The sequence below is a fragment of the Rhinopithecus roxellana genome, chromosome 9 (assembly GCF_007565055.1).
Source record: "Rhinopithecus roxellana isolate Shanxi Qingling chromosome 9, ASM756505v1, whole genome shotgun sequence".
Classification (NCBI taxonomy): Eukaryota; Metazoa; Chordata; class Mammalia; order Primates; family Cercopithecidae; genus Rhinopithecus; species Rhinopithecus roxellana.
The window spans coordinates 96568633-96590870 of NC_044557.1; the positions used below are offsets into that span (position 1 = coordinate 96568633).

Below are 22238 nucleotides of genomic sequence, written 5' to 3' on the forward strand. Positions count from 1 at the left end.
TTTTGCTACTCTTTTTAAGTATTCATACCTTCCTTTACTCAAGTAATGCTATTAGTTACCTAACAAGTACTTATTAGAGCAGTAACTACCCACTACTGTGTTGTTATTCATTGGGGATAGAATGAAAACAAGACAGATGTAAGTACCTGTCATAAAGCAGCTTACATTTAGTGGAGACAAGGGATGGGCAGGGAGTAAGAAAATAAGCAATAAAAAATAAATTAACAAAGTATTAATTTAAGTGAGACAAAGACTCTAAAACTGTGTATTTAAATAACATGTACATTACTGTCTTGGGATTTATTTTTATTTTTTTCAGCTCTATTGAGATATAGTTGACAAATAAAATTGTGTGAATTTAAGGTGTACAATGTGATGATTTGATGTATGTATATATTGTGAAAAGACCACAATAAAGGCAGTTAACATATTTATTACTTCACCTAGTTATCGTTTTTTTTTTTTTTTTTTGTGGTGAGAACATTTAATATCTACTCTCAGCAAATTTCAAATATACAATACAGTATTGTTACTCTGTGTTCCCTTTGACGAATGTCCCCCCATTTCCCTGACTTCCTAACCCCGGCTAACCACCATTATATTTTGTTTCTATAAGTTTGACTTTTACAGGTTCCACATATATGTGAGATTATACAGTATTTGTATTTCTCTGTTTGATTTTTATTTAGCATAAAGCCATCAAGGTTTATCCATGTTGTTGCAAATAGCAGGGTTTCTTCCTTTTTTATGGCTGAATAATATTCCACTGTACACACATACCATGATTTCTTTTTCCATTCATCTGCTGACAGGCACTTAGGTTGTTTTGGTGTCTTGGTTTTTGTGAATAATGCTGCAATGAACATAGAAGTGCAGATATGTCTTTGAACTACTGATTTAGTTTTCATTGGCTGTATACCCAGAAATGGGATTGCTGGATCATATGGCAGTTCTAGTTTTAGTTTTTTGAAGAACCAACATACTGTTTTCCATATGGCTATATCAATTACATTCCAACTAATAGCATACAAGGATTTCCTTTAATTCACATCTTTGCCAACACTTATCTTTTTGTTAAAAGCCATCCTAACAGATGCGAAGTTTTGTCTCATTGTGGTTTTGATTTGAATGTCCCTGATAAGTAATTTTGAGCACCATTTCATGTGCCTGTTAGGTTATTTGTATGTCTTTTTTTGGAGAAAATATCTATTTAGGTCCTTTGTCCATTTTTTAAATCAAGATTTTTGTTTTTGTTTTTGCAATTTAGCTATATGAATTCTTTATATATTTTAGATATTAACCCATTATCAGGTTTGCAAATATTTTTGATCATTCTCTAGGTTGCATTTTCACCCTATTGATTGTTTCCTTTGCTGTGCAGAAGCTTTTTAGTTTGCTGAATACCACTTTTCTTTTTTTAGCTGCTGGTGCTTTTGGTGTCATATCAAACAAATTGTTGCCATAACCAATCTTGAGGACCTTTCCCCCTGTATTTTCTTCTAAAAATGTTTTAAGGTTCTGTATCGTATATTTAAGTTTCTAATCTACTTGGAGTTGATCTTTGTGTATAAGGTAAGGACCCAGTTTCAGTCTTTTGCATGTGAATATCCAGTTTTTTCAACACCATTTTTTGAAGACACTATCCTTTTTTTTTTTTTTTTTTTTGAGACGGAGTCTTGCTCTGTCGCCCAGGCTGGAGTGCAGTGGCCGGATCTCAGCTCACTGCAAACTCCGCCTCCTGGGTTCACGCCATTCTCCTGCCTCAGCCTCCCGAGTAGCTGGGACTACAGGCGCCCACCACCTTGCCCGGCTAGTTTTTTTGTAATTTTTAGTAGAGACGGGGTTTCACTGTGTTAGCCAGGATGGTCTTGATCTCCTGACCTCGTGATCTGCCCGTCTCGGCCTCCCAAAGTGCTGGGATTACAGGCTTGAGCCACCGTGCCCGGACGAAGACACTATCCTTTATTCCACTGTCTATTCTTGTCATGCTTGTCAAATATTAATTGATCATATACATATGAGTTTATTTCTTGGCCCTCTACTTGATTCCACTAGTTTATATGTCTGTTTTTATGCAAGTGCCGTAAGTTTTAACTTCTGTAGCTTTGTAATACACTTTGAAATCAGGAAGTATGGGGTGTCTAGCTTTGTTTTCTCTTGAGATTGCTTTAGCTATTCTGGGTCTTTCCATAAGAGTTTTAGGATTATTTTTTCTATTTCTGTGAAGATTGTCGTTAGTATTTTGATAAGAATTGCATTGAATCTATAAATTGCTTTGATTAGTATGACATCTTAATAATATGAATTCTTCTTATCCATGAGCACAAAAATTTTGCTGTTTATTTTTGTCTTCTTTAATCAATTTTGTAGTTTTCAGTATATAGACCTTTCGCCTCCTTGGTGAAATGTATTCACAAGTATTTTATTATTTTTGATTCTATTATAAATGGATTTTTTTTTTTTTTAGACAGAGTCTCACTCTGTCACCCAGGCTGGAGTGAAATGGCATGATCTTGACTCACTGCAACCTCTGCCTCCCGGGTTCAAGCAATTCTCCTGCCTCAGCCTCCCAAGTAGCTGCGATTACAGGTGCCTGCCACAATACCCAGCTAATGTTTTGTATTTTCAGTAGAGATGGGGTTTTGCCATGTTGGCCAGGCTGGTCTCGAACTCCTGACCTCAGGTGATCCACCTGCCTCAGCCCCCCAAAGAGCTGGGATTACAGGCGACAGCCACCATGTCCAGCCTATAAATTGATTTTTAAAGATAGTTCATTGTTAATTTATAGAAATACAACTGATTTTTAATGTTGATTTTGTATCCCGCAACTTGACTGCATTTATTTATTAGTTCTAATATTGTTAAAATGAAGTTTTTAGGATTTTCAATGTATAAGATAATATCATCTGTGAACAGAGACAATTTTACTTCTTTCTTTCCTATTTAGGTGCCTTTTATTTATTTATTTTTCCCTAATTTCACTGGCTAGCATTTCCAGTGCCATACTGAAGAGAAGTGGTGAGGGTGGACATTCTTGTTTTGTTCCTTATTTTAAAGGAAAAGCTTTTCAACACTGAGCATAATGTTAGCTGTGGACTTTATTATGACCATGCATAGCCTTCATTATGTTAAAGTACATTTCTTCTATATCTAATTTGCTGAGAGTTTTTATCATGACAGGATGATAAATTTCATCAAATGCTTTTTCTACATCTACTGAGATGATCATATGGTTTTTGTCCTTGATTATGTTAATATGTTGTATTGTATTTATTGATTTGCATGTGTTGAAACATCCTTTCATTCCAGGGATAAATTCCACTTGATTATGGTGTGTGATCCTTTTAATGTGCTGTTAAATTTGGTTTGCTAAAATTTTGTTAAGGACTTTTGCATCTATGTTTATCAGATATATTGGCCTGTAATTTTCTTTTCTTGTTGTAATGTCCTTATCTGGCTTTGGTATTAGAGTAATCCTGGCCTTGCACAATGAATCTGAATTATTCTTTCCTCTTCAATTTTTTGGTTTGAGCAGCATTGATGTAATCTTCTTTAAATGTCTAGTAGAATTCACCAGTGAAGGCATTTGGTCATGGGCATGTTTTTTGGGAGCTTTTTGATTACTGATTCAATCACCTTACTTGTTAATGATATGTTTATATTTTCTGTTTCTTCATGAGTCAATCTCAATATGTCATATGTTTCTAGGAATTTATCCATTTCTCTTAGATGCCCCAGTTTGTTGATATATAATTGTTGATAATAGGCTCTCATGATCTTTTTTATTTCTGTGGCATCATTTGTATGTCTCCTTTTAACTATAAATTTATTTATTGGAGTTCTTCTTTCTTGGTTTGTCTAGCTAAGGGTTTGTCAATTTTTAATTTTTTTCAAAAAATCCCTCAGTTTTATTACCTTTTCTATTGTTTTTCTATTTATTCTGCTCTAATTTTTTTTTTTTTTTTTTTTTTTTTTTTTTTTTTTTTAAGACAGAGTCTTGTTCTGTTGCCTAGGTTGGAGGGCAGTGGTCAATGGTGTGATCTTCGCTCACTGCATGCTCCGCCTCCTGGGTTCACGCCATTTTCCTGCCTTAGCCTCCAAGTAGCTGGGACTACAGGCACCCACCACCACACCCGGCTAATTTTTTATTTTTTATTTTTTATTTTTAGTAGAGATGGGGTTTCATCGTGTTAGCCAGGATGGTCTCGGTCTCCTAACCTCGTGATCTGCCCACCTTGGCCTCCCAAAGTGCTGGGATTACAGGTGTGAGCCACTGTGCCCAGTCTGTTCTTCTTTTCTAGTTCTTTAAGGTATAAAGTTAGGTTGTTGATCTGAATTATTTCTATTTTCTTAATGTGGGTGTTTATAAACTTTCCTCTTAGAACTGCTTTTGCTGTATCCCATAAGTTTTGGTATGTTGTGTTTTCATTTTTGTTTGTCTAAGATATTTTTTGAATTCCCTTTTGATTTCTTTGACCCACTGATTGTTCAGTTTAATTTCCACATATTTGTGAATTTTCTGAAATTCCTTGTTATTTCTAGTTTTGTGCCATTGTTATTGGAAAAGATACTTGAAATAATTTCTGTCTTCTTAAATTTGTTAAGACTTGTTTTGTGGCCTACCATATGGTCTATCTTGGAGAATGTTCCATGTGCTCTGGAGAAGAATTTGTATTCTGCTGCTGTTAGATGGAATGTTCTGTATATGTCTGTTAGGTTCATTTGGTTTATAATATTTTTTTCAAGTCTTATATTTTTGCATTGGCTTTTTTTTTCTGGGTGATGTGACCATTAGAGTGGGTATTAAAGTCTCTTACTAATTTTGTATTGCTGTTTATTTCTCCTTTTAGTTTTGTTAATATTTGATTTATATATTTATGTGCTCTGATGTTTGGTGCATATTTATAGTAGTATTGTATAATGACATTCTTCTATCTTGTTACAGTTTTTGACTTAAATCCATTTTATCTGACATATATGTATATATATAAATATATATATATAATATGTGTGTGTGTGTGTGTGTGTGTGTGTCTATGTAAGTATGGTCACCCTTGTTCTTTTTTGGCCATCTTTTGAGTTAGAATTTCTTTTTCCATCTCTTCCCTTTCAGCCTGTGTGTCCTTAAAGCTAACATGAATCTCTTTTAGGCAGCAAGTCATTGGATCTTGCTTTCTTATATATTTATCCACTCTGTCTTTAGTTTGAAAAATTTAATCTGTTTACATTTATTATAATTATTGATAGGTAACTACTTGCTATTGTCATTTTAATTGTTTTATGACTTTTATAGTTTTTTTCTTTCCTTTTTTCTCACCTGCCATCTTCCTTTGTGGTTTGATTACTTTTTGTGGTAGTATGCTTGATTCCTTTCTCTTAATCTTTTGCATATCTACTACAGGTTTTTCCTTTGTAGTTACAATGAGACTTACATAAAATATCTTATAGTTGTAATATCCTATTTTATGCTGATAACTTAATTTTGGGGGATTAATTTTTTTTGGGGGGTCAATCTATTTGGGACATTTTTGAGACAGTCTCACTGTGTTGCTCAGGCTGGAAGCAGTGGCACAATCTCAGCTAACTGCAACCTCTGCCGCCTAGATTTAAGCAATTCTCATGCCTCAACCTCCCAAGTACATGGGACTATGGGCGTGTGCCACCACAATTGGCGAATTTTTTGTATTTTTATTAGAGACAGGGTTTTGCTGTATTAGCCAGGCTGGTCTTGAACTCCTGGCCTCAAGTAATCTGCCTGCCTTGGACTCCTAAAATGCTGAGATTACAGACATGAGCCACTATGCCTGGCCTTCAGCTTAATTTTGATTGTATAAAAAGCATTATACCTTTACTTCTTCCCCTCATGATATTTTAGGTTATTGATATTATGATTTACATATTTTTATATTATATATCTCAAAACAAATTATTGTAGAGTTTTTTTTAATATACTTAAAACATTTTTATACCAGAGTTGAAAATCATTTATGTACCACATTTAGAATATTACAGAATTCTGACTCTGATTATATATTTTCCTTTACTGATGAATTTTACACATTCATGTGTTTTATGTTGTCAATTAACATATTTTCATTTCAACTTGAAGAACTCCCTTTTGCATTTCTTGTAAGGTGCTCTGCCCTCATGAATGGATTAATATCATTATCATGGGAGTTGGGTAGTTTTTGCAGGAGTGGGCTCTTGACAAAAGGGTGAAGTTCAGCCCTTATATTCTCTTTGTCTTGTGTGTTTGCTTCTGCTTTTCACCATCTTCTATGAGATGACATAACACCAAATGCTGGTGCCATGCTCTGAGGCTTCCCAGCCTCCAGAATCATGAGCCAAATAAACTTCAGTTTTATATAATTTAGCCAGTCTGTCATATTCTCTTACAGCAACAGAAAACAGAATAGACAGCAGTTTTTTTTTCTTTCAATATCTTGAATATATCATCCTTTCCTAGCCAGGTTTCTCCTAAGGAATTTGCTGATTGTCTCATAGATACTCCCCTGTATGTAATGAGTAGCTTTTCTCTTGTTATGCTCAATATTTTCTCTTATCTTTGACTTTTGATAATTTAATTGTAATGTGTCTTGGTGTAGACCCTTTTGGGTTCAACCTATTTGGGAAATTTTTAGTGTCACAAATCTTGATGCCCCCTTCTTTCTCAAAATTTGGGAGTTTCCTCCTCTTCTCTACTCTCCTCTCTGCTCCTCTCCTCTCCTCTCTTCTCTTTTGTGACAGTGTCTTCCTGTGTCACTGAGGCTGGAGTGCAATGGCATGATCCTGGTTCACTGCAGCCTCTACCTCCTGGGCTGAAGAGATCCTCCCACCTCAGCTAGGACCTGTAGTCCTAGCTACTCAAGGTGTGTGCCACCAACTTGCTTAAATTTTTATTCTTTGGAGAGACATGGTCTTAATATTATGCTCAGGCTGGTTGTGAACTCCTGGACACAAGTGATCCTCCAACCTTGATCTCCCAAAGTGCTGGAATTATAGGTGTAAGCCACTGCCCCTGGCTATCATTATTTCTACATATAGGCTTTTTATCTCTTTCTCACTCTCTTATGTTTCTGGAGAATATTATATTTTGTTTCACTTGATGGTATCCCATAAGTGCCATATATATTTTTTCACTCTGCATTCTGTTTTCTTTTTATTCCTCTGACTGGGTACTTTCAAATTGTCTTTGAGTCCACTAATTCTTCCTTTTGCTTGATTGAATCTGCTGTTGAAACTTTCCTAAATTTTTTTTTCAGTTTAGTTACTGTATTCTTTATTTGTAGGATTTTTTTTAATGGTTTCTATTTCTTTGTGGAACTAATTTTGTGTATTGTTTTCTTAATTTTGTTTCATTGTCTATCTGTATTTTCTTGTAGTTCATTGAACTTCTGAATTCTTTGTCAGTTTGTTTATAGATCTCCCTTTCTTTAGAGTCAGTCATTGGCATTTTATTAGTTTCCTTTAGTGGTATAACGTTTTCCTGATACCTCATAATCCTTGTATCTTGCATTTCTTTTTGTGCTTTTGAGGCAGCAGCCACCTCTTCTAGCCTTAACAAGTTCATATCAGTAGAGATAGACCTTCACCAGTCAGTCCAGCCTTTGGTTCTAGATGGACTGGCTGTTAGTGTTCATGAGTAAGTGTGGCTTGCTATTCACACTCACTAGTTGGTGCAGCCACTGCCCACACTCTGAGGTGGAACTGCTGGTTGTGCTCATGGTTGGGCTGGATCACTGGCTGGGTTCTGTGATCAGGAAGAGCTGTTGGCTGGGCTCTGCATTCAGGCAGGGCTACTGGCTGGGCTCCCTCATAGGGTGGGGATTTTGACTGGCTTTGTGGTCAAGTGGGGCCACTGGCTGGACCCCACAATCACCTCTTGTCAGATGTTGTTGCAGCCTGTGCTCCTTGTGGTACTGTTATTTAGGGTATATAATTGGGCAGGGCTTTAGGCTGGGCTCTGAAATTGCCCCTGGTTGGGTGGGGGCCTATGAAGTGCTCCCCGACTGGGTGTGCTGCTGGCTGAATGCCATGTTCAGATGGAGCCACAGACTAGGTTTTGTAATTGGTGGTGGTCTCAGGCTGTGCTTTGTAGTTGGGCAGGCCACAGGCTGGGCTCCATGTGTGGGTAGAGGCACAGGCTGCACTGTGTGTTTGTGCTGGGTCACTGACTGGGAACTTGATCCAGGTAGGGCTACTCACTTTGCTCCATGGTCAGTCATGGTCACTGAACTCCCAGATTGGCTGGGTTTGTAGCCTGTGTCCCACATTTGGGTGTGGTTGCAGAACTTCAAGGCTGTGTTGGGTTCTTGATCAGGCTCCTTCATGAGGCAGGGTAACAGACTATGCTCCACAGTTAGGCAGAGTCACCAGCTTGACTTCCTGCTTGAGTGGGGCCTGGGGCTGGGCTCTGAACTTGGAAAGCATCACTGTTTGGACTTCCTGGCCAGGCCAGGGCAGAGGCTGTGCTCTGCAGTTAGGTGTGGTTGCTGGCTGGCCTTCCTATTTGGGCAAAGTCTTAGGCTGAGCCCTGAGGCTGGGCAGAATTGTGGAGGATCCTTGGTCAGTTGGGGCCAGAGGCTGTGCTCTACAGTTAGGCAGCATTGCTGGCCGGCTTTCCTGTCTCACAAGGAACTTAGGTTGGGCTCTGAGACTGACCTCCACAGTGAGGCTATACCACTGGCTAAGGATGCAAGCCAGACAGAAACTGCCTACCATACTTCCTGGCCAGACAATTTGGTTGGCTTGGGTCTGCAGGTGGGCAAGCTGCTGGCTGGTCTCTCTGATTGGGTGCCACTGCTAGTAGGAATGCAGTGTCACTGCCAAGATCCATGCAGTGATTGCTGAAGCCTTGACCACTTCTTTGCTTCTAGGTGACCCAGGTGGTCTAGTCCTGCCGATTTCCTCAATGTTCTCTGTGACATGGGACAGAGCTGGACCTCCTAGGATGTGCTTTGGAATGCTTTTTGAAGCTGGATATCTACTTTGGCTCTCTTTTTTCCCGTTGAAGAGATTGTGGGCCCAGGGAAACTCCATCCATGTTGTGATGGCACTTGGGGGAAGGGTGATGCTGCCAAAGTAAAACTCTTACTCTTACCCTTCTAATGAAGGGTGAAACACCAAGCTTGGTGTTTTCAGGATAAGGGGCAAGGTCGGTGAGTTGGAAGCCTAGACAACCAGGATAAAGGAGATATAACATGAAGCTTGGAAGATAAGCAGATGTCACATAACATAGCATCTAAGGACATGGTAAGAAGACAGCAATGACAAAACCTAATATTGTGTGCTCAGTAACCTCCTCTACTGAAAGGCAAATAAGAATCCCTCAATATTCCATATGACTGTTATCTAGGACACTGACTCCATGGGTGCCTTGAGTAGAATCAAAGTTGAGCCTCAGAAAGAACTGAAATAGAAGTGAAATCTGTCTTCAGTACTTCATATCATTCATATGTATCCCCAGAAACGACATCATCAAGTCAGCCCTACCAATCCACCCACCAAGGACAGTAAATCTGTAAAGGTCATAAAATCATCCAGAGTCTTCCCTGCTTCATGCCACTTTATCTGTCTGCTCTCCAGCCCACCCTGATTATGCTAATGGACACGTTCGATGTGAATACCCAGCTTTGACAACAGGACTTCCTAAAGACCGTTCTCAATCATCTGGACCTGTCTGCTTCTAGCCCTTTTTCTTCTGAGAGATCTTACTGTTGAAATTCTATAAATTACCCCTTAACAGGACCAGTATAATTTAGCAAAATGTAGATGCCTTTAACAATATGGTACATATACTCTCACACCTGAACCACCATCAATGGGATCTCCTCCATTCTGTATGTCAGATAAAACTTTCTGCTGCCCTAACACCCACTGGGGGCTCACCTTTCAGGGTCCAAAGGCATTGCACCCCTCCCAGGTCTTGAGGAGAAGGGCCCCCAGGGTAACCTGAAAAGGCATTGCTTTCCCACTCTGACTCTCCTCCTCCTTCCTTAAATCCCCAGGAAACTGTTGGATCCAGAGCCATCATTTCTGAAGGAGTGCCGGAGGAGAGGGGACAACCTGTATGTGGTGACAGAAGCTATTGAACTGATCAACAATACTGTGCTGTACAATAGCAGTGGTGTGAATATTTTAGGGAGAATTTCTTTTTGGATTACCTATGGCAAGGTATAAAGTTGTCCTGAAGTGGGATTGAAATACAAAAAATATAGTCCATCCTGGCAGCCAAGCTCCATTTCCTAGGGGGCTCTGGACTCTGTTTCCAGGGATTACAAAGGATGGAGTCATTATTTCCCACTTTTTACCTGTCAGTGTATCCTGACTTCTGATCTGAGAGTATATTCTAATATCCTCCATTATAGTGTTTTACTATACGGGGCCATGCAGTATTGACAAAATCAGAAATATATTTAATTATTTAGTATTGTGTTTTGCTTTGGGTAAATGATAAATTCTGCAGAATTCAAGTGTGTGACCTCTGTGTTATATACAGTCTAGTTTTGTGGCTGGAAGAGATGTGGGACCACTAGCACCAAACCCCAGTTGTTAAAGTACTTTAAACTCTAAGATAACCTGATGAGAAATATTTCAAGGAGTGAGATCAAAGTATTTTCAAGAACATGTGACTTACACGAGTCATTCACAATAACCAAGTATAATATTTTTAATATAAATAAATTCATTTATCAAATATTCAGATTAAGTATGGGTCAAGGACATATAAAGTTTGTGTGTGTGTTATAATGTGCTTTTACACTATGTCTGTGTTATTTGTCCTTACTTAAGAGCTTTAGAAACTAAAGAAGAAACCTGATATGCATACTAACTTTCCCAATGCCAGTGAGTTACTACTAAAAATTAGACAAATGGTAACAGACCCCGGAAAGCTGGAATAGTGGACCCCCACCTGCAGCAGGGAAGAAAGTCTAGAAACAAGGATCCCCAAAAGGTTCAGGAATCGGAGGCACTAGCTATCTCTGAAGATAGGGTATAGGTGGGACTGAAAGTAAGAATATTGATTGGAAATCTTTTTAATTTTTAAAAAAATGTTTGTGGGTATATAGTAGATGTATACGTTTATGGGGTACATGAAATATTTTGATACAGGCATACAATGTGTAATAATCACTCCAGGGAATCTTTATAAGGAACACTCAGAGCCCAAATCCCTTCCCACCTCTGCATAGCCAGGCACCTACCCTCACCCACTCTGGCAGAAGATCTTGTGGAAAACTTATTCCCTGTGGATTCTAGATTTATGGAGACTAGTTACAGTGAAGGGTGGGAGTGAGAAGCCATACTGGAAAAGGGAAATAGGTGCAAGTCCTCATTGAGAGTGGGAACATTGAGTCCCTTTCCCCATTCAGCTCCAGGCATCATGTCTCTACTCTTTCTACCCCCACAACACACAGCCTAGGCAGAATATTGAAGAATTATTTCCTAGGAAAATTAATCAGTACAGAAGAAATAACTAAAAAACCCCCAATGACTGGAGACTCCAAAGAGATAGTTTAATCCCTGCCTGGTTGCCCCAAAGTGAAACCTCTCCTCAACATGCCCTGCCTAGGCACACTTAGCAGCTTTCACGCTTCACTCGTTAGCGAAACAGAAAAAAATCACAGACACTTGAGGAAAGCCTAAAACACAAAACAAAAACACTTTGAAATTAGGAAATTAGAGGAAACAAAAACAACATAGGAAGGTAAGAAATACTTGATCTCGTTAAAGAGATAATATTTTATTTTCATGAAAGAATAATGCTCTGTAAAAAGGGTATTTATAGCTCTTAGAAATTAAAAATAGAGTAGTAGAAATTTATTATTCTTTTACTTAAATAGAAGAATCAAAAAGCAAAATCAAAGAAATTTCCAGGAAAAAGTAAGCAAAAAGACAGGAGAATATTCATTAAAAAAATTTGGAGGCTAGGCACAGTGGCTCATGCCTGTAATCCTAGCACTTTGGGAGGCTCATGCAGGTGGATTGGTTGAGGTCAGGAGCTCAAAACCAGCCTGGGCAAATAGTGAGACCTTGTCTCTATAAAATGTAAACAAAAAATTAGCCAGACGTGGTGGCGCATGCCTGTAGTTCCAGTTACTTGGGAGGCTGACTTGGGAGAATTGCTTGAGCCTGGAAGTTGCAGCTGTTGTGAGCCATGATTGTGCCGCTGCATTCCAGCCTGGGCGACAGAATGAGACACTGTCTCAATTAAAACGAAACAAAACTTGAGGATCAGTCAAGGAGATTTAACTACTCCTGAATAATAGGAGTTCCAGAAGGGGAGAACAAAGACATAATGCAATGTGGAAAATCTTTTAGGAGGAAATACAAGGAAGGTTCTGAGACCCAAAGAATGTGTTTCCAGAATGAAAATGTCCACTGAAGGCATGGTTTCTTGAGTCAACATAGATCCACCCCATAAAACATAAGAGTGAATTTTCAGAACACTTACCTCAAAAAGACAACAATGAATATTTCTAAAAGGGAAATAAAGTCATATTCCAGAGAATTCCAGCCAAGAATTGTATGACCAGTCAAAATATCAATCAAGTGTGAGAGGTACAATAAAAATGTCTTTAGATGTACAAGTTCTCAAAAAAATGTGTCCCCCATCTCCTCTGGAGAGAATGAGTAAAGAAACAGAGAAGGCACAGGGACATCACATTAACTGAATGTGGTGATAAAGGAAACATGGGAGTGGTGAAAAGCAGTTTTGTCCAAGTATAAACAGTGAATATTACCTTAAACATTGGGATGTTCATATTTTAGGAAGATGGGAGAAGGGAAATAAGGAATGAGGAAAGAGAAGGAAAACAAATTCATCACAATCAAAAAGAGAATAAATAGTTAAATCTGGAAAGAAATAAAACCATTGCAGTATCAACATGAAATTGAGAAATGGGAAGATGAGCACAGGATGAAACAAGGAAGAAAGCGCAGTGATTGGAAATCACAAGTCAGCAGTAGGGAGGATGAGAGCAGAGAATGCTGGTGGTTTTCCCCATGAGCTTTCTAGAGCCATCTGACCTTTAAAATTACATACATTTAATACTGTATGGTCTGGTTTCTCTCCCCAGGGTCAAGGCCAAGGAGAGAGTCTCAGAGTGAAGAAGAAGGTGCTGACTCTGCAGAAGGGCATGGTGATGGCTTATAAGAGAAAACAGCTGGTTATCAGGGAGAAAGGTGGGAGTAAGCAGAGCTCAGCAAGGCAGATGGCGGTGGAGGCGGGTGTCTGCTTCTCCTGAGAGAGAAGTGAGAGGAAAATAGCCATAATATGCAATCTTTGCTGCTCTGCCTATCCAAGAAGAAGCATGCACATTTCTTACTGTCCAGGGCACACACCCATCTTACCACACAGAGGTACCTCCAAGCATGGCCTGGCTGAAATGCTGCTGCTGGGAGATACAGAGACAGCCTCATACATGCAAAATAATCCAACTTGTTCATCTTGGAGTGTTGTTAGCACTGGGCAAATTCCAACCCTAATCTTAACCATCCTTATTCACTTAAGTACCCTCAGCAACTCTTCAGTCACAGAGAATTACCCAAGCTTACCCATAATCCCATATTAAGGTCCTATGAGGTAACAACATCACAATCACAAACAAAACTGCAGACACAATGCCCTAAGAACATGAGCCTGAATTTTATCTACATCTTTCCCTCCTTCATCAGCCTCAAAATGCACAGTTCCTGACCACACACACTTTGGGTTTTGACTCCATGTGGGCAGAAGCATCTGTGTCAGTTGCCTACCTGGGTGTGATGGTGAGTGCTGGGAACACAACCGGCTCTCAGAGTCCTTGTTCTCTCCCTTCCCAAATGCTGAGTCTCAGCTAGAGCTCATTCAAATACAGATTGAGCTCAGCTCCTCATTCTCACACACTCACTCTCACACTCTACTGCCTATAGTATCCTCACTGCAACATGGTCAAGGGAATGTCCTGATGTCAGTTACCTCCCATCAGTGGCCATAGACAGAATGAGGCTGAACTCTCTCCAGTCTTTCAGTTAGTAGACTCTGGCTACTGGAAAGACTGACCATATCCAAAGCAGCTCTCTAATGAGGAGAAGGGGTGAGAATGGGATTCCCACTCTTGGGAGAGGTCAGAGACTCCTGCGGAGGGCACCATGAGATGGTGGCACTACCAAAGGTCATGGTGAATGATAAGATGATTTTTAACATAGAAGGAAAAGAAAAGGAGCTGTAGTTTCAAAATATCATCATCATCAACAACAAACAAAGAATGATGTGGTCAGGTAAAAGAAGACCCCACAAAACTTGATGTGGTAGTATCCAGATAGAATCAAGTCAGTATTCATTGGTGACTGAAGCCAGATAGATTCATTGGAGAATAAACTACAGTAGTTGAAGTGTGAATGCAAAGAGGCGAAGTGAGGAATCAGTGTGTAGATGATTCTTGAAGGAAGTTGGCTGTGAGGAGACAATAGGTGGGAGGAGGAGATAACTAAAGGAGGATACTTAGCTTTGGGAAGGGAGTTTATGAGATGGTGAAGACTTGAGCCTGTTCTCAGGCTAGGGGAAAGATCCTGATGAACTGGAGAGGGTGATGATGAATTGGTGTCAGTTACATTGCTGGACATGTATCTCCATTCCTTGCATCAGCTAGGGAGAGAAGATCTTATTTCCATTTTACAGATGAGACGTCTGACATAGAGGAGTGCCACTCTCTCCGCTAGTAGTCAGAACACGACTTGCAGTCACTGCTGTGAGGTTAGCTTTTCCTCTAACTTCATTCAGTTCACACTTTTCAACCCTTATACAACCTTTTTGTCTTCTTCATAGGCTCTTTACCCTGTACACTTACACTTTAGTGTTAGGTGAGTTTCAGACTTCAGCATATTTCTCTACATGGAATGTGAAATCATCCAAGAAGATGCCAGATTGAGAGTGGTAAGTAAGGCAGGTCAGTAAAAAAAGGGCAGCAGGAAGCAATCCTACCTAGTGAAGGTCAAAGGGAGCTGAGTTCCTTTACTCTATCAAAGTAATTTCCAAATGTTGGATGGCAAAATGATTACCTAAATTGCTTATTTAAATGCAGGTTCTACGGCACCCTTCAAAGTGATTCAGAAGTCACAGAGTGAGGCCGGGGGTCAGATTTAACAGGCATCCCAGTGGTTTTGATACAAGGGGTTCCCTGGTCCAGGTTGAGGCTGTGGGAAAGACTCAGGCAGGAATAACCTCAACTCTCCTAATGGAAGTTCTTTTCCATTCAGCCATTCTCATCTCAGATGATGATGAACAGAGAACCTTTCAAGATGGTGAGTTCCAAAACCTGGTCTTTTTATTTTTTTTATTTTTGTGAGTGCACAGGAGGTATATATATTTATAAGGTACACAAGATATTTTGATACAGGCATGCAATGTGTAATAATCACATCATGGAAAATGGAGTATTCATCTCCTGAGGCATTTATCCTTCATGTTATAAGCAATCCAGTTATACTGTTTTAGTTTTTTAAAAATGTACAATTAAATTATTTTGACGGTAGTCACCCTGTTGTGCTATCAAATGCTAGGTATTATTCATTCTTTTTAGCTTTTTAAAATGTGCCCATTAACCATCCCTACCTCTCCCCCAGGCCCCCCACCACCCTTCCCAGTTTCAGGTAGCATCCTTCTATCTCTATGTGTTTGACTGTTTTGATTTTTACATCCCACAAGCAAGTGAAAACATAAGATGTTTGTCTTTCTATTCCTGACTTATTTCACTTAACATAATGGCCTCCAGTTTCATTCATGTTTTTCAAATAATAGGATCTCATTCTTTATTTTATGGATGAATAGTATACCATTGTGTATATGGATGATATTTTCTTTATACATTCATCTGTTGATGGACATTTAGTTTGTTTCCAAATCTTGACTATTATGAACAGTGTTGCAACAAACATGGTTTGTTTGTTCTTAAATCTCTCTTGGGTATACTGATTGCCTGCCTTTTGGTGTATATACCCAGCAGTGAGATTGCTGGATCATATGGTAACTCTAGTTTTCGTTTATTGAGGAAGGTCCAAACTGTTCTCCAAAGTGGTTGTGCTAATTTACATTCCCGTCAACAGCATATGAGAGTCTTCTTTTCTCTGCATCTTCCCTAGCATGTGTTATTGCCTGTCTTTTGGATATAAGCCATTTTAACAGGGCTGAGATGATATTTCATTGTAGTTTTGATTTGCATTTCTCAGATGATCAATGATGTTGAGCACATTTTTATATGTCTGTTTGCTATTTGTATGTCTTTTTTTGAGAAATGTCTACTCACATCTTTTGCCCATTTTCAATCAGATTATTAGATTTAGTTATATAGAGTCATTTGAGCTTCTTAAATATTCTGGTTATTAATCCCTCCTCTGGTGGGTAGTTTGCAAATATTTTCTCCGATTCTGTGGGTTGTGTCTTCACTTTGTTAATTGTTTCCTTTGCTGTGAAGAAGTTTTTTAACTTGATGTGATCCCATTTGTCTACTTTTGCTTTTGTTGCCAGTGCTTGTGGGTTATTTACTCAAGAAATCTTTGCCCAGATCATTGTCCTGAAGAGTTTCCTTAATGTTTTATTTTAGTAGTTTCATAGTTTAAGGCCTTATATTTAAATCTTTAAATGATTTTGATTTGATTTTTGTGTATGGTAAGAGATAGGGGTCTAGTTTCATTCTCCTGGATATGGATGTCCAGTTTTCCCAGTAACATTTATTGAAAAGACTATCCTTTCTCCATTGTATGTTCTTGGCACCTTTGTCAAAGATGAGTTCACTGTAGGTACATATATTTGTTTCTAAGTTCTCTATTTTGTTCCATTGGTTTTGTGTCTGCTTTTATGGCAGTACCATGTTGTTTTGGTTACTATAGCTCTGCAGTTTAATTTGAAGCCAGGTAATGTGATTCTTCTAGTTTTGTTCTTTTTCCTGAGGATAGCTTTGGCTATTCTGGGTCTTCTGTGGTTCCATATGAATTTTAGAATTTTTTTTTTTCTTACTGTGAAGAATGTCATTGGTGTTTTGATAGGGATTGCATTGAATCTGTAGATTGCTTTGGGGAGTATGGACATTTTAACAATAGTAATTCTCCCAATCCATGAACATGGAATATCTTTTCACTTTTTTGGTGTCTTCTTCAATTTCTTTCATCAATGTTTTATAGTTTTTATTGTAGAGACTTTTCACTTCTTTGGTTAAGTTAAATCCTAGGTGTTTAATTTTATCCCTGTTGTCAGTGAGATTAATTTTTAAATTTCTTTTTTAGAGTGTTTACTGTTGACATATAGTAATGCTACTGATTTTTGTATGTTGATTTTGTATTCCTCAACTTTACTGAGGAATACAGTTCTAACAGTTTTATTTCTAATAGTTCTAACAGTTTTTTAGTTCTAATAGTTTTTTTTAGTGAAGTTCTAATAGTTCTAATAGTTTTTTTAGTGGAGCCTTTACGTTTTTCCAAATATAAGATCATATCATCTGCGAACAAGGATGATTTGACTTCTTCCTTTCCAATTTGGATGCCCTTTAGTTCTTTCTCTTGTTTGATTGCTCCAGCTAAGACTTCCAGCACTATGCTAAATAGCAATAGTGAATGTGGACTTCCTTGTCATGTTCCAGATCTAAGAGGAAAGGCTTTCAGTTTTTCCCCACTCAGTATGAAACTAGCTGTGGCTCTGTCATATAAGGCTTTTATCATGTTGAGGTATCTTTCTTCTATACCTGGTTTTTAAAGGGTGTTTTATCATGAAGGGATGTTAAACTTTGTGAAATAGCTTTTTAGCATCAATCAAAATGATCATATGGTTTTTGTACTTCATTCTGTTGATATAATGTATCACATTGATTGACTTGCGTATGTTGAACCATCTTTGCATCCCTGGTATAAATCTTACTTGCTCATGATGAATCTTTTCTTTTCTTTTTTTGAGACAGGGTTTTACTTTGTTGCTCAGGCTGCAGTGTGGTGGCATGATCATGGCTCACTGCAACGTCTGCCTCACATGCTCAAATGATCCTCCCACCTCAGCCCCCAAGTAGCTAGGGCTACAGGCCTGTGTCACCATGCCTGGCTAATTTTTGTATTTTTTGTAGAGACATGGTCTCACCATGTTGCCCAGGCTGGTCTCAAACTCCTGAGCTCAAGTAATCTGCCCACATTGGCCTCCCCAAATGCTGGGATTACAGGTGTGAGCCATGACACCTGGCTGTAAATGACCTTGTTAATGTTTCATTGAATTCAGTTTGCTAGTATTTTGTTGAAACTTTTTGCATCAATATTTATCAGAGATATTGCCTATAGGGTTTTTTTTCTTTTTCTTTTTCTTTTTTTTGATGTGTCTTCGTTTAGTTTTGGTATCTGGGTAATACTGGCCTCATAGAATGAGTTTTGAAGTATTCTCTCTTCTATTTTTTGGAATAGTTTGAGTCAGACTAGTATTCATATTTCACTTTAAATGTTTGGTAGAATTCAGCAGTGAATCCATCAGGTCCTGGGCTTTTCTTTACTGGGAGACTTTTTATTACAGCTTCAATCTCATTACTCAGTACTGATCTGTTCAGGTTTTTAATTTGTTCATGGTTTAATCTTGGTAGGTTTTATATGTCTAGGAATGTATCCTTTTTCTCTAGATTTTCCAATTTATTTGCATATGATTGCTCATAGTAGCCACTAATGATCCTTTAAATTTCTGCTGTATCAGTTGTAGTGTCTCCTGTTTCATCTCTGATTTTATTTATTTGCGTTCTTTCCATTTTTTTTATTGGTCTGGCTAAAGTTTTGTCAATTTTTGTATATCTTTTCAAAAAACCAACTTTTTGTTTCATTGATCTATCTTTTTGTTTCATTGATCTTTTGTATTGTTTTCTTCACTTTAATTTCATTTATTTCTACTCTGATCTTTATTATTTCTTTTTTTCTAATTTTGGGTTTGGTTTGATCTTGCTTTCCTAGTTCTTTAAGATGCATCATTAGGTAGTTTTTTATGAAATTTTTCTTCTTTTTTGATTTGTCCAGTTATAGCCTCTTTGTACTGCTTTGCTTTGTCCCACAGCTTTTCGTATGTTGTGTTTCCATTCTCATTTGTTTCAAGAAATGTTTCAATTTCCTTATTAATGTTTTCCTTGACCCACTGGTCATTCAGGAGCATATTGTTTAATTTCCATGTATTTGTATAGTTTCCAAAATTCCTCTTATTATTGATTTCTAGTTTTATTCCATTGTGGTCAGAGAAGATGGTTGATATTATTTCAATATTTTGGAATGTTTTAACATTTGTTTTATCACCTAACATGGTGTATCACTGAGAATTATCCATATGGTGAGGAGAAAAAAATGTGTATTCTGCAGCCTTTAGATGAAATGTTCTGTAAGTATCTATCAGGTCTGTTTGTTCTATAGTGCAGAATAAGTCTCATGTTTCTTTCTTGAGTTTCTTTCTGGGAGATCTGTTCAGTGCTGAAAGTAGGGTGTTGAGGTCTTCACCTATTACTGTCTCTTTAGCTCTAAGAATCTCTCTTTAGCTCTCTCTCTCTTTAGCTCTAATAATATCTCTCTCTTTAACTCTAATAATATTTGATTTATATATCTGGTTACTCTAGTGTTGAGTACATATATATTTACCATCATTATATCCTGTTGCTAGATTGACCCCCTTATCTTTATATAATGACCTTTTTTGTTTCTCCTTACAGTTTTTGTCTTGAAATCTATTTTGTTTGACATAAGTATAGCTATTCCTGCCTTTTTTTTTTTTTTGGTTTCCTTTAGCATGGAATATCTTTTTCCATCCCTTTATTTTCAGTCTATGTGTATCTTTATAGGCGAAGTGTGTTTCTTGTAGGCAACAGATCATGGAGTCTTGTTTTTTTTTTTTTTTTTTAAATCCTTTTAGCCACTCTTCATCTTTTGATTGATGAGTTTAGCCCATTTACAATTAATGCTATTGTTGATAAATAGGGATTTACTCCTGCCATTTTGTTATTTATTTTCTGTTTGTTTTGTGGCCTTCTTTTCTTCGTTTTGGCCTTCCTTTTAGGGAAGGTGATTTTCTCTGGTGGTGTTTTATTTTTTGCTTTATGTTTTGTGTACCCATCGTAAGATTTTTGATTTGAGGTTACTGTCAGACTTGCAAATAATGTCTCATAACCCATTATTTTAAACTGATGAGAACTTAACATTGATTACATAAGCAAATTAACTAGTAAGCAAAAGGAAACCTAATAAAATAAAAACTCTACACTTTACCTTCCCACTTTCTAACTTTTTGTTGTTTGTCTTTATGTCTTATTGTACTATGTCTTGAAAAGTTGTTGTAGTTGTTATTTTTTATTGATTCATCATTTAGTCTTTCTGCTTGAGTAGTTTATATGCCACGATTATAGTGTTATAATGTTTATGTTTTTCCATGTGCTTTCTATTACCAGTGAGTTTTGTATCTTTAGATGATTTCTTCCTGCTCATTAATGTCCTTTTCTTTCAGACTGAAGAACTCACTTTAACATTTCTTATAAGACAGGTCTGGTGTTGATGAAATTACTCAGCTTTTGTTTGTCTGGAGATGTCTTTATTTCTCTTCATCCTTGGAGGATATTTTTGCCAGTTACACTATTCTAGGATAATAGTTTTTTTTCTTCAGCAATTTAAATATGTCATGCCATTCTCTCCTGGCCTGCACGATTTCCAGTGAAAAGTCTGCTGCCAGACATATTGCAACTCCATTGTGTGCTATTTGTTTCTTTTTCCTTTCTGCTTTAGGATCCTTTCTTTATCCTTGATCTTTGAGACTTTGATTATGAGACGCCTTGAGGTAGTCTGCTTTGGGTTAAATCTTTGTGGTGTTCTATAACTTACTTGTACTTGAATGTTGATATCTTTCTATAGGTTTGGGAAATTATTTAATGTTATTCCTTTGGATAAACTTTCTTACCCTATCTCTTTCTCTATGTCCTCTTTAAGGTCAACAACTTTCAGATTTTTCTGAGGCTATTTTCTAGATCGTATGTGTGTGCTTCATTGCTTTTTATTCTGTTTTCTTTTGGTTCCTCTGACTGTATATTTTCCAATAGGCTGTCTTCAAGCTCACTAATACTTCCTTATGCTTGATCAAGTCTATTATTAAGTGACTCTCTTGAATTCTTCAGTATGTCAATTGCATTTTTCAACTCCAGAATTTCTGCTTAATTCTTTTTAATTATTTCAATTTCTTTTTTAAATGTACCTGATAGAATTCTGAATTCCTTCTCATGCTATCTTGAATTTCTTTGAGTTTCTTCAAAATACTATTCTGAATTCTTTATCTGAAAGGTCACATGTCTCTTTTTTTCCCCCAGGATTTGTCCCTGGTGCCTTGTTTAGTTCACTGGTGAGGTCATGTTTTCCTGGATGATCCTGATTCTTGCAGGTGTTTTTTGGTATCTAGGCATTGATGAGTTAGGTATTTATTGTAGTCTTCTCAGTCTGGGCTTGTTTGTGCCTGTCCTTGAGAAGGCTTTCCAGGTATTCAAAGGGACTTGAACTTCCTGTTTAATATCTCTGTGGTTGTTTTAGACTCATAGAAGTTCTGCTTTGGTGGTCTTGCGTAAGATCCAGAAAAATTACCTGGATTTCCAGGCAGAGACTCTTGTTTTTTCCCCTTACTTTCCCCCAAACAAATGGGGTCTCTCTCTCTCTCTGCTGAGCCACCTGGAATTGGGAGCGTGGTGAGGCAAGCACCCCTGTGGCCACCACCACTGGCACTGCACTGGGTTAGACCTGAAGCCAGCACAGAACTGGGTCTCACCAAACGCCTGCTGTAACCACTACTTGGCTGCCACCTGTGTTCACTCAAGGCCCTAGGGCTCTACAATCAGCAGGTGACAAAACCAGTGAGGTTTTTTCACTTCCTTCAGAGCAGTGAGTTTTCCCAGGCCCTGGGTAAGTGCAGAGATGCAGTTTGGGAGCTAGGGATTGAAGTAAAAAATCTTATAAATTTACCTTATGTTCTACTCTACTACTGCTAAGCTGTCACTCAAATCACAAGACAAAGTTTTTCCCACTCTTCCCTCCCCTTTTCACAGGTAGAGAAGCTCTCTCTGTGGTCACCATTACCACTGGCCCATGAGGGGTTCTGCCAGGCCACTGCATATGTTTGCTGACAGCCCAGGGGCTCAACAGTCAGCTTGTGGTAAATGCTGTCTGGCCTGGGTCTCACCCTTTAGGGAAATGGGCTCTCCTCTGGCCCAGGGCAGGTCCAGAAATGCTAT

The 22238-nt window shown here is 38.1% G+C and overlaps 1 protein-coding gene across 3 annotated transcripts in view; it reads left to right on the plus strand.

The window, feature by feature from the left end:
- The window catches only part of GSDMC (gasdermin C), an 83555-nt gene that overhangs the window by 55789 nt on the left and 5528 nt on the right, over positions 1-22238 (plus strand). For all 3 annotated transcript variants that reach the window (XM_010372134.2, XM_030937303.1, XM_030937304.1), the window contains 3 exons: positions 10008-10173; positions 13080-13185; positions 15241-15285. In XM_010372134.2, coding sequence (XP_010370436.1) covers positions 10008-10173; positions 13080-13185; positions 15241-15285 — 317 coding nt within the window. The remainder of the gene's footprint in view (positions 1-10007; positions 10174-13079; positions 13186-15240; positions 15286-22238) is intronic.